The 11,931-nt window shown below is 44.8% G+C and overlaps 1 protein-coding gene across 1 annotated transcript; it reads right to left on the reverse strand.

Annotated features, from left to right (window-relative positions):
- Positions 1-5,762: 5,762 nt before the first annotated feature.
- Positions 5,763-11,503, reverse strand: ARL14EPL (ADP ribosylation factor like GTPase 14 effector protein like). The gene is made up of 3 exons (XM_067569156.1): positions 11,390-11,503; positions 6,351-6,490; positions 5,763-5,985 (listed from the first exon to the last, which is right to left on the reverse strand). The coding sequence occupies exons 1-3, from the start codon at positions 11,501-11,503 to the stop codon at positions 5,763-5,765; spliced, it is 477 nt and encodes a 158-aa protein (XP_067425257.1).
- Between the last annotated feature and the right edge of the window lie 428 nt (positions 11,504-11,931).

Below are 11,931 nucleotides of genomic sequence, written 5' to 3' on the forward strand. Positions count from 1 at the left end.
TTTAGAAACAGCCTGATTATATTAGGGATTTTACCCTCCAGTAACTGTGGTCTTTGAGATATGTTGTCCATATACATTCCAGTTCTGGTGCACCTGTGCCCCATGCATTCGAGATTGGAATTTTTTTGAAAGCAGGGTCTGTTGGGACCATGCCTGCACTCTGCATGTTCTCAAGCATCCCGTAACCCTGGGCATAAAGGACCATTCAGTTATTTCTGTAAAACAGAATCCAAATGATATAGACCTCCATAGTAGTGTAGAAGGAGGACATGTAATGGAATACATGTGGACATCAGATCTGGAAGACACACAGTTACTGTAGGGTAAATATCCACGCCTTCTTCGAGTGATTATCTACATCTATTGTCCGTCTGGTGACCCACAAGCAGTAATCCAAACTCTTGGAGGCAGGTCATGAGAGTCTACTAAATGAATAATTGTAAGACAGCTCTTACAGGCATCATTTCTGGCACCCTCTACCAAGAAGTAGAGTTGGTCAACACAGAGCTGGTCAAAGATGTGAACTGAACTCCGGGGTGATGATCCACAAATCTTCAGAACTGGAATCCCTCTTAGTGACGCTCAGAAGCTGCTTGAGCTCTGATCTGTGTAGAGTGGTCCAAGTGTCCAAGGTATGAAGAATATGTCCAATAAGAGCCTGTGCTGGATCCCCTTCTGGAGCACAACATTTGGCACTTTTTGTTTTGTTCTGTGGCAAACAGGTCTATCCTTGGGTGTCCCCATTTGGGGAAGATGTCATGTAGAATTGAGTCTTTTACTGACCACTCATGATTGTCTGAGTATTGTCTGCTGAGTTGATGTACTAGGGTATTTTGCAATCCTCAAAGATGTAGGGTCATTCATATGATGTGATGACTGATGCACCACTGCCAGAGATTGCTTTCTGGAAGACAGGTGACAACTGTGTTCCTCACAGCAAAATACTGCATCAGTATGTGAACTACTGTTCCTTAGCATATGGATAGGAAGGCTATGCATTCTAGGACCAGCTCCAGGTTGTTTACATGAAGATTCGCTTCTTGGAGGACCAAAGACCATGCGTCTGATGGTCCAGATGAGCTCCCCATCCAAGAGTGGATGCATCTGTCACCAGCGTTTTATTTGGTAGAATGGAACTTTATTGCATACATGTAGAGGGTCCTTCCACCAATCTAACCAGGAGAAAACTTATTGAGGAATTGTGTCTGTAAAGTGTCTGCTGGGTAGATTCACTGATCTCAGCCACACTGGCTTAGAACATAGATGAAGTCTGGCAAACTACGTCATTGAAGGTGCAAGAGACCATGTGTCCCATAAGCCTCAGACACATCCCGATTGATGTCTTTGGGTAAGCCTAAAGTCTATTTTTAGGACACAGAATGGTGAGGAACCTGTCCTGTGGTAGGTAAGCCTTTTGCCACGGTGGAGTCCAATATTGCTCATATGAACTCTATACTTTGAGTCGGGGGTAAGAGTGGATTCTTCTCTGTTGTCTCTGAGACCTGAAGAGACAAAGATCTCCAGAGCTGTTTGGACAGAGATGTTCGCTTGTTGAGGGGAATGTTTCCAAATTAGCCAGTTGTTAAGGTATGGGTCCTGTGGTTCTTAGTGATTCTTGATCACACCTTCAAACCTGCAGCACAAAGTGAAAGCTGAATGTGTAGCCATGGAGGAAGGGGAAAGGGAAGGAGTAGGTCTCCTCTGGAAACTCTGCCTCTTTCTTGGAGTTTCCAATGATTGTTAGTGGCCATAATAGTAGGAGTAAGATTGCCTCTGTCTCAGATAATTCTGAGGCCTATACTACTTCATCCTGGAGCCCATGGTGTACACTACCAGAGAGCATAAGTTGGCCCTGGGATTCTTTAATATGTGCAGGGCTTCATTAGTGTGCTTATTGAAAGCCCTCAAACACAATACAACACAAATCCCCCTCAACACAAATACACACATTAAAGTAACCAATATTGTAATATCATACAATAGGAATAACAGCTTTAAGTAATTACATTCTACATGTGGTGATTAATCACATGCAGGATGCTGGCAGCACATTCTTATCTACACATTAAAACAGTACACATAACAAACATCCAGCTTTATTAACCCAGGCATATACAACCATTTGTTACAATTTGTTGTTTACACTAGAATCGTCATGTTTACTTTTCTGCTGTCTTCCTTCCCTCAGATCCACTTAAGTCCTTCTGATCTGTCACAGATGTCACTATTGCCAAAATCTCTACTGCTCCGCTTTTTTCCTTCTCCCTTTGTGATTTCAGCTCTTAATATCTTGATCTTCTCCTGATGATTCTTCTACTGCACACACACACCACACCGGTACCTTGTACTCACACTGACTGAAGCCTGTCAGCTCTCTGACTTATGTACTACAGATTTTGACCTTTTCTGATTGGTTGCTTTTTCAATCCTATGCCTATCCACCAATCACTTTAAGCTTTTCCTGATTGTCCATTCTTATGGACTAATTGCAGCCGCTAAACTCATCTGTCAATCAAGCTGGATCTATTTGATAACCCATGCTTGTTCCTGACGGATCCCTCCCTTCAGGTTTTGAAGTGACCTTTAATTTACCCCAGCCTGCCTCCTTGCTATAGCTCATATTATTTAGGACCACCATTTTGGTGTTTCTGTCTGTGACTGCTTGTGACCGCCATCTTGTTTTTCCTGGCCACAACTGCTAAAAACTATCTTTATTAACTGCTATTGAAACCTTTAAAACTATAAACAATTACACCTCTGTGTGCATTCTAATATTATGATTCACTGTTGCCATTCCAATTACGCTAATTCAAATAAGTTTAATATTCATCTTTTTGCCTTCTTCAGATAATGGTGGCAAGGCAAATGCTCTCAGTGCTGTATTCCTAACATAAAATGGAACAACTGAAAAATCTCTTGTATCACTCTCCTCCGCCATCTCAACACCTGGAAGATCATCTGAAAGACAAAGACTTTGAACTGGGGAGATTGGTCCCAGGCTGAGAGGGAATACAGTCTGTGTATTAAGAACTGTGAGCTGCCTGTAACATCTACCAGGGTGAGAAACTGCTTGATTCAAATCTTGCTTAGTCTGTAGAATCTAGACTGCAGTATTATTCTTATTTCTTATGTAACCAACCTTGAGTCCTATGCCTGCTACTTACACTCACTTAAAATCTATCTTGCTGTAGTTAATAAATCTGTTTTATATTTTACCTAAAACAGTGGGTTTTTTTGGTTGAAGTGCTTAGAGAATCCCAGCTCAGGTTAACAAGGTCTGTTAAATGTCCACTTTGTTGGAGTGGTGAACTAATTAATGAGCTTGCACTGTTCAGGGGAGTTTTGAGCAGCGTAAGACGGTATATTTCTGGGGTGCAAGGCTAGGGTGATTGGCTGATGCCTCTCTCTGTGTAATTCATGAGTGGTTTGGAGAGCCATCATGCATTTTAGCTGGGTGTGGGTCTCCACCTGCTGATGGCTGAGTGTTCACAGTGCCTGAAGGGGTTTGCTGCTCATTACAGGCATAGCATTGTGAGAGATTGCCCATGCCAGAGAGTTAAGGGGCACAGTGGTCCCACAGTTCCAGGTTGTACCCCAGGGATCCTGTCACAACTATCTCTACTGGAATTCCCAGGGTATCAGCTATCTGCTGTAAGAGTTCTTGGAAGATGCAGTAGTCATCAGGCTGGGCTGGAACAGCTGGAGTAACAGTTTCATCCGGTGAAGATGATTATATCACCAAAGTGATAGGTTGGCCCTCTGCTTCTTGCATATCATGCTGCTCGGCATCTTGGTCTTGGAATTGTAAATGCTGAGTTAATTGATCTTCCTGGAATTTATGAGGGAAGAGAGACTTAGGTCTCGAGGCAGGAGCAATAGATGGAGTCCTTCTGCTGGGATGAACTCCTCATTGAGCCTAGAACAGCCATGATTGCAGGACAGGGATAATGTGCTGTGGGCTATGGGAGTTTTCCTCTCGAGTATCCCAATGCCCTTTCATAAAGTACCTTGCCCTGGACTCCCTATCAAAATAGCTTGGTTCATAGGATGGTGAATGTAGCAAATACATGAGCAACATCTACCCACTTTTCTCAGATGCAGAGGAGGAGAAAGAATATATCTCTTTGATAGGTGGAACTGTTCTTTCAGGAATTTTGGACATCCCAGAGCATCTTAGAATGGAACTGAAGTGTAAGTTGTGGACTTTTCTGGAGCCAACAGCTTTTTTGTGGAGGCTAATAATGGTGACTCTGGCTGGTTGGTTACTGCTAGATCATCTGATATCATGAATCTCCTGGGTACCAAGAAGGTTGGTTCCAAAATTGTTTCATCTGAATCCAGGAGTGTGATAGGGACCATAGAGGATGGTGTGTAGGGATCTAGTGTCAGCACCAGATGTTTTGGTCTGGTGCATTGGTATTGGTAGGGAAGCCAAGAAGCTTCTCTGAATGTTACCAAGGTCATCTTGAGACCATTAGGTGCCAACGCATCAGCAGGGCCCATGTTGGGCCTGGAACTGCCTCCTGGTTTGAATCTACTCAGTGCTGGAAAGGGAGATCTGTGAGTCCAGTCACCCTGAGAACAGTGCTCCTTCCTTCTTCTATCATCAGAGGACAGGGGAGAGACGCTCTTGCTGACTGCAGTCAAGGGAGTTTGAGGAGTGAGACTTTCTCACCACCAAAGGAGCCTTGGAGCACAGGGTGGATATCCAGCTTACCAGAGCAATCACTGAGATGGTTTGGTCAGACTAGGTGGTCTTCTCCTCTTCGGAAACCAAAGATGTCTTCGTAGATCTCTCTAAGAGAAAGCGCTTCAGATGGTATTCCTTCACTTTTGGGGGACTTTTCAAAAAGGAGCAACATCTAGAGCACTTGTGCAGTATATGTGCTTTACCAAGGCAGAAGATGACTTAGAGTGTCCATCATTGATGGGAATAGCTGCCTTACAGAAGGGACAGAATTTGAATCCTGGAGATTTCGAATCAACCATGTCCCAGGATGTTCAGTGCCAGAGTGCCTTCTGAACATGAAGACTTCTTTTTTTTTTTTTGCCACAGGCTTAAAAGTAGAAATGTAACTGTACTAACTATACCTAGAACACTAACTTCAACTAGCTGCTAATAAATAAACAAGGAAAGAATCACACAGTGAGCAGAAACACGGACACTGCAGGGGTTCTGTCTCACAACCTCAAACAGTAAGAAGGAATTGAAGGGCAGTTGTGGCTGCACTGCTATCAGCTATAAGGCACCATAGAGCATGCAAGGTGCAAGTGCATCCCCAATGGACATTGCTACTCGCCTGGAAGGGGTGCTTGCACACCAGAAGTGGCATACATGTGGACAATCACTCAAAGAAGAATGGATGTTTCATATGTCTGTATGGGTACATGTGTGAAAACATTATTGAGGGAAAACGGAATCAAAGTAATGTGATCCTGCTTTCCAGAGTAAAAAAGTGTCTGACCACAGCATTCCTGACACCCGTAATTTTAGAAAGTAAAAATTTCGGAAGACCTTATTAGCTGTCTCACCTGAGATAACCAGGATTAGAGAGAATGAAATACATACTTGTCCCTAATTGGAGGGTTAAGGCACATCAGTGAGGCAGAGAAAGGAGCATGAGCGCCACCAACAGGTATTTTAGCAAAGTCAATCCAGCCACTTTCACATAAACCAAAATTCATTTTAATAAAAGGTTAAAAATTAAAAAAAAGAATGAAAAGAGAAACATTGCTCAGTCCCAAAAGCTTGCAGAAACACATCATTCAGGGACAAAAAATGGTAATATGCTGATCACATCACCAGCTTCAGTCTCAATTCTGTCATAAACCCATTTTCTATTACAGCGGCACTCGGGTCCACATTTGTTCGAATTGCACTTAGGGCACGGATAGAAGCAACCCAGGCAGTTCTTCTCCAGGCAGTCACACAAATCCATGTTATTACAAAGCAGCTTGCCATGTTTGTCGTACTTCTTCATAGTTCTGTTAGATAAAAAACAGTGGCCCTCAGAAAATATTTCAAATATGCTCAGTGACTGAGGTAAGCTAATGAGGAGAAATCTACATAGAAGCAAGTACTTTCTTTTGCACACACTTGAGAAATATCAAGATTAGATTCTGATAATAATAGATATGGTTATTAAATGTCAAGTAATATGTGTGCCACAAATATAAGTCCAACTACCGTTAAACTCAACAGAGAAAGTCTATTTACTCTGCTAAACATTCAAATTTTAACAAGGTCTAGGAACTATGAAAATATTAATTTGTTTTTTAATTTTGTATATATTGAGTAAACAATTACATCTCAGCTTCAAAAGACCTATATAATAAATATACCATCTTACTTGTGTTTGTAAAAAAAATCTTGGTTCATCTTTGACATACGCTCTTTCTTCTTCTGCTCTCTAGTTTCAGGGTTGAAGTCAGCTACCTGAGGTCCTGGGTTTTGAAATGCTAAGCATTTTAGTTGCCGCTCTATTTGTTGCTATGAATGAACAAACAAAGGAAAGCTTATAAACACCACAGCTAGACAGAATTTTTTTATTTACTGCCATATATGTTTGCTAGTTTACTACAACAATTAATAATCTTCATAATCAAAATATAAAAGGACATAGTGAATGGCATGTAAGGCAAAAACCTGACTTAGTGTGACAACAGTCCCATTTAAAAATAGTTCATCCATCTATTCATTTTTTAATCACTTATGCCGTAGGCCCATTTTGTCAGCTGACGGGGGGGGGCATAGCCAGAAATCTCCAATTTTATGCAGGTGTGAATGCAGAGGAAGGAGCTGGGTAAGCATGACATGACAGCCCCTATGTTTGAGAGCCCAACCTGCAACCTAAGCTGCAATGTCCCCACTGCTATTTTTAGTGTGCTAGATCGAGCCCCACTAGTGTGAGGCTGTCTACCAGGCCTGGGAGGCTCACTCCCCGCTGCAGTGTAGACATACCCAGAGAGCTCAGGTTCTAGTACCTCACCACAAAAATTACATTTCTTTGTTTTAGTCTTGGCCTTTTCAGTTTCTGAAACATTGCCACCTTGTACAACAGAAACACGCCCTTCTTGTAAAGGCCTCGCTAGGGTGAATTCAAGAACAGGCAAGCGGGAGCTCAGCACTTGCGATGGTCGCTGTCTGTCAGAGAGCCTGGAACACATCATAAATGCCATCTAACTAAGAAAGCAGATGCTGCATTTTCTAAAATATTTTGCTGCTACATACTATTGCCATTATGTGTTTTCCTTTGAATCAGAATGAGTTGCAAAACCGAAGTTCTAACAGAACAGAGCTGTTGAAAGGTTATTTGACTTCTGCCTCTCAGTAATACACCCTTTCAAACTTTCATAGCCCATTCGCCATGCTTCCTGGAGCCTTTTGGCTCTGTCCCTAGTTTATATCTATGTTGCCCAATCCCTACCAACTACCCATAGGTTCTTCCCTGTGTTGAGCTAGTCTTTCTGACTGGTCCAGGTCCTCGTCTGTGATATATTAGCTTTTCTCCAAATTATCGCATTGAACCCAATTTTGCGTTCTTCAAGTCAGTTTCTTAGACAGTTCTTACAATATGAATCTATAGCTCAGTGTGTCTGAAAAAAACCCTTTAATAAGGACGTTGCATCATTTTCAATTATTCTGACTACTAAAGGAAAATATTATTTCAACATTACAAAATAAAATGAAGGTCCACGAACGTACACAATGTGCCTTTAAGGTAATAATTCAGTAGCCTCCAATGTAAAAGAAAATACTGTCACCATTTTAATCTCAGCTAGATCATTCCTTCTGTTCTCTTACCGCCTCTGTTCCCTCAGCTCCCTATGGCCTATTCTCCAAGAAGAATCTGAGGGCAAGGAGAAGGTATGGAAGATTATTAATGCAGGAAAGAAGTCACAGGACTGAAGTGTATGAAGAAAGGCCTGGAGAATAGTGGAGGAGCCAAAGCAAACAATTCATAGAGAGGGACAGTATTTTGGGAGGGTTATTTTATTGTATTTTTGCTGGAAATCTGGATTTACAATTGGATGAAACTGTTTGGGGGGGGGAGGAGGGTGTTAAAAAGAACGGGCCTTTTTCTCCAGTGTCCTACACCTTGGCTTGTCATTTATACCTGTACAACGCAACTTGTGAGTGAGCATAAAATGTTACCAGTCAGATCAGTAGCATTTACACCTACTTTTCACTCACTACACAAGGTGCAAAGTGGTAACATTTGTTTGGAATTCTCCAGATTTCTGTAAAAGTAGATTATTTTATTTATAAATTGATCTTATCTTCTCATACATAAATTGATGTGAGTCAGCTTCCATCATCTTCACTGCAGATTCCATCATGTTGTTTCATTCACAGTCTGTGTTAATTTTTTAACAATAATATGCTTCCAGGTGAGGGTTCCAGTCACTCCACACTGGTGGTAGCAGTGGGCGCCCAAGCAGACTCTCTGTTGTTGTGGCACATGCTCAATTAGCCAACTGAAGGCCTTTTATTTGCGAGCTGACTGACATCAAGTACTGAAAATCAAAGCCTTCTGATAAGCAGTGGGACAACCTCATCAGCGGGGCACATGTAGACATTCAAATGTTGTGTATAGAATTTGGGTTTTACTCTTAAAATACAGCCTACAAAAATTAAATTTGTTAGTCTTTCAAGTGCCACTGAACTTTCGTTGGTTTTCCCTATTCATAGGTTACAAACATTCCAACTGGAAACAAATAATAGACAACAACGGAGACAACACAAGGAATCCCTCCCTTCCAGACATGGGCGGTTGGTATTAAAGACGGGGGAAGGCTGAGCCTCCTCTGAGGGGCCGTGGTGGCCCTGCCTCTTTCCCTGCCCTCCCTGCTGGGAAGGCAGAAGTTTTTATGCTCCATGCAGGTTCCCTTTAGTCGCCAGGGAACTTGCCTGCCTGGAGCGTATAAAGCTCAGCGCGCCAGGCACTCAGGCAGCGTGAGACTGCCTCCAGCTTTCTAACTTCTCTTCTCTGGTCTCAGTTTCAATTTCACTTCACTCTCCACCTGTGGCTGTCTACCCGGCTGGGCTCGGGCAGTGCTACAGTCTGAATCTGTTCTCAGCCTGCCCGCCCCTAGTCTGAGTGGACTCTCCTGCTTGCCAGACCAGTTCCTCTTCCCCCCTCACCCCAGTAGCCTGTTCAGTAATCAATTAGGAGTCCCTTCAAAGACACTCATTTGTTTTCCAGCTAAGGGAAAAGGAACGTAAAATTGAAGGGACGAGGCAGCATGGCTTGGTGTTGAAAGCAGAGCTAGGAATGTGACGATTTGGGGTTTTAGAATGGCCCCGTCACAAACTTGCAATGTGACATTGGACCACCTGTCATTTCAGGCTTAATCTCAAGGACAGTCTTTCTACTGATTTAAAAAGGCAGTGGATACAGGGGACTTAATCAGCTTCAGTTTCTCCATCCAAAAAAGAGGGATAAGAATACTTGCCTGCCTCAGAGGAGTATTGTGTAGCTTAACACATTGGTTTTGGTTAGGTGCTTTGAGGTCATCAGATGGAAAGTGCTTTAGAAGTGCTCAGTGTTTTCACAATTAACCTTTCATGCACAGGCACTCCTCCTGGATCACAGGAGATTGGGATTTTATGGGAGGACTCCTCCTGCTGATGCCGGAGAAAATTGCCAGAGCACAAGACTGTGTCTGTGGGGGAGGGGAAGGGAGGCCAGCAGGGCCCCGCTCCCATCATCACTTTTCAAAATGGGAGGCGAGAGAGCTAGACAAGACAAGATGCCACCAGGCCAGCCTTCTGCTCTGTGCAGAGGGTGGGCCATTTCCTTCCCTCCCTTCCAAGCCACTGCAGGGCTGGCCTGGAGCCCTGGTCTGACTTGTGTGCTGCTGCAGCAGCCCCTCCGGCACAGCAGGGCAGGGGTGTGTGCGAGCTCTCCCCTCCCCCATCTCACATTTTCATTCTGTCCCCAGTCCTGGCAAACTCCAGACACCTTCCAGCGCTGGGAGTGCCCCAAAACACACTGCCCCTCCCGCCAAGCCCAGCCAGCCTCCCCAGTGCTGCTACCCTCCCCGTAAAAACCTCACCCCTTTCCACCATGCCCCCAAACTGCTGGCCTCGCCCACACCCTGGCCACTGTACGGTTCTCAAAAGCCCTCGCACCCTGTGCCACCCCAGCTGTGTTGTGTCCCCAAATGCTGCTCTACCCGAGAAACCACCACACCCCACCAGTCTGAAAAATGGCAGCCAAGGCCATGCTGCACCAGGCAGGCCCAAAAAACACTGCCCCTTTTTTAACCCCCGCAGTCCCCTGGCCACATGTGCAGTGTCCCCTCCCCACTCGGCCCCCCTCCTCTTCACACACCCTCTTTCCCCGAGGCCTGACCACTCTCCGCCGCTGAGCTGAGAGCTCTGCCCGCCACTTGAACAAGTAAAAAAACTTGCAGGGGTAGGGGGGGCATCCGCTGCTCCCGCGTGCCCCTCATTGCCGCCAGCCCGCTGTTTACCTCGTGGGAACGCTCAGTCGGGCTCTGGGCCAGGTGGAGGGGACCCGTTCCTCCTGGCCATTTCTTGCTCAGCTACCCAACCCACTGGCCCTGAGGACCGGACAGCGTAGCGGTGCCTGCCCCTGCCACACACTGAGCGATCCAGTTTCAGAGCAGCACCACAGCAGGAAGGCGTGTGAGCATTTGGCATCAGCTTAGGAGGGAGGAAGCTTGCCCAGCCAGCCAGATCCTTCTGCTGTGATATGGAGCCTTCTCTCTCCCCCAGCTCACCCCCTCTCGCATCGCTGTCTGCACCCCTCCTTCCTCCTGCCCGGCCTTCCTGCATCTCCCCCAAGCTCCCAAGGGGTTTGTTTAATGTACCCCTCCCGTTATCAATGTTTGGGTCTGTTTGGTAACTTCCCACTGCCCCCATCTCAGCCAGGGAGGGAGGAACAGGCTGAGACATCTTAGGGCAACCGGCTCCCATCCCACGCGCACCCAGTCACCTACAGACTGGTGCACAGCGGCTTATGCTGGCCTGGGAGGCAGCAGAGATGAGGGATTCACAGCGCATGGCGGTGAGCAGGGGAGGGGACTGGGTCGGGGCCTAGGGTGGAGCAGGGGTGGGGTGTGGGCGGGGCCTGGGGGTGGAAGAGACGGGACGGAGCTAGCCTTCCCTAGGGGTAGCTTAACCAGCAGCCCATGCTTCCATAGCTCTGGGTAAAATTAATTACAAAGATAACTTCCGGTTGAGAGGACTGTCCCATTTCCCTGCACCCTCCCTTGCTAGAACTCTGAAGGGCTCTAAACACGCTATTAAGTACCTGCACATGATTGACTGTATTCCTGTCATTTCACTGTTTGCCTTTATTTATATTTGCACATTTGCTCCAGCACCCTGATCAGTAACACAGTACTTCAGAAGTCATACCAGTTGCTTCTGTGCTATCTGACAATCCTTAGCAGCAGCGGCATGTGCTTCTGCAGGTTCCTCCTGGGCAGAAATGCTTTTCTCAGTACAGTTTTCTTCCAAATGATCACTCATTTCAAGACACTAAAAAAATGAAACATCAAAAACTGAGCACGTTGAAAAGATATATACAGGTGTGAGAACCACAGACTTATTACAGGGACCTGGTCCAACTTTTACATTAACCAGCTGGTATCCATCTCAGCCCCTCAAAGGTTCTGGACCCACATTGTTTACTGAAAGAAATATGAGTCAGTATTAGTTTCTATTTTAGAAATTTTATTAAAACTCTGAAACTAATATAAAACCTAGAAATGTATCACCAAAAGTAAGCTATTGTTAATAAACTAAACTAAAAATAAAACACTGCCTAATCACAATCAAACAAAGATCAAATCAAGCAAGTTAGTCTAAATATTGGATTGGAGTAAGATCATCAAAATTAATGCCAAAAGCAATCAATCCTTATATAAATTCTAAGACGTCTGAGAATGTGGCTGTCC

Source organism: Emydura macquarii, unplaced genomic scaffold (assembly GCF_026122565.2).
Source record: "Emydura macquarii macquarii isolate MOO-44397 ecotype Brisbane River unplaced genomic scaffold, CSIRO-AGI_Emac_v2 contig_2897, whole genome shotgun sequence".
Lineage (NCBI taxonomy): Eukaryota > Metazoa > Chordata > Testudines > Chelidae > Emydura > Emydura macquarii.

What these genes read in the sequence shown, in the direction of transcription:
- ARL14EPL (XM_067569156.1), bottom strand. Translation starts at nt 11,503, where the DNA reads ATGAGTGATCATTTGGAAGAAAACTGTACTGAGAAAAGCATTTCTGCC. An exon ending in AGATAGCACAGAAGCAACTG is followed by an intron (nt 6,491 to 11,389) that starts GTATGACTTCTG and finishes GTTCATTCATAG; the next exon opens with CAACAAATAGAGCGGCAACT. An exon ending in GATTTTTTTTACAAACACAA is followed by an intron (nt 5,986 to 6,350) that starts GTAAGATGGTAT and finishes TTTATCTAACAG; the next exon opens with AACTATGAAGAAGTACGACA.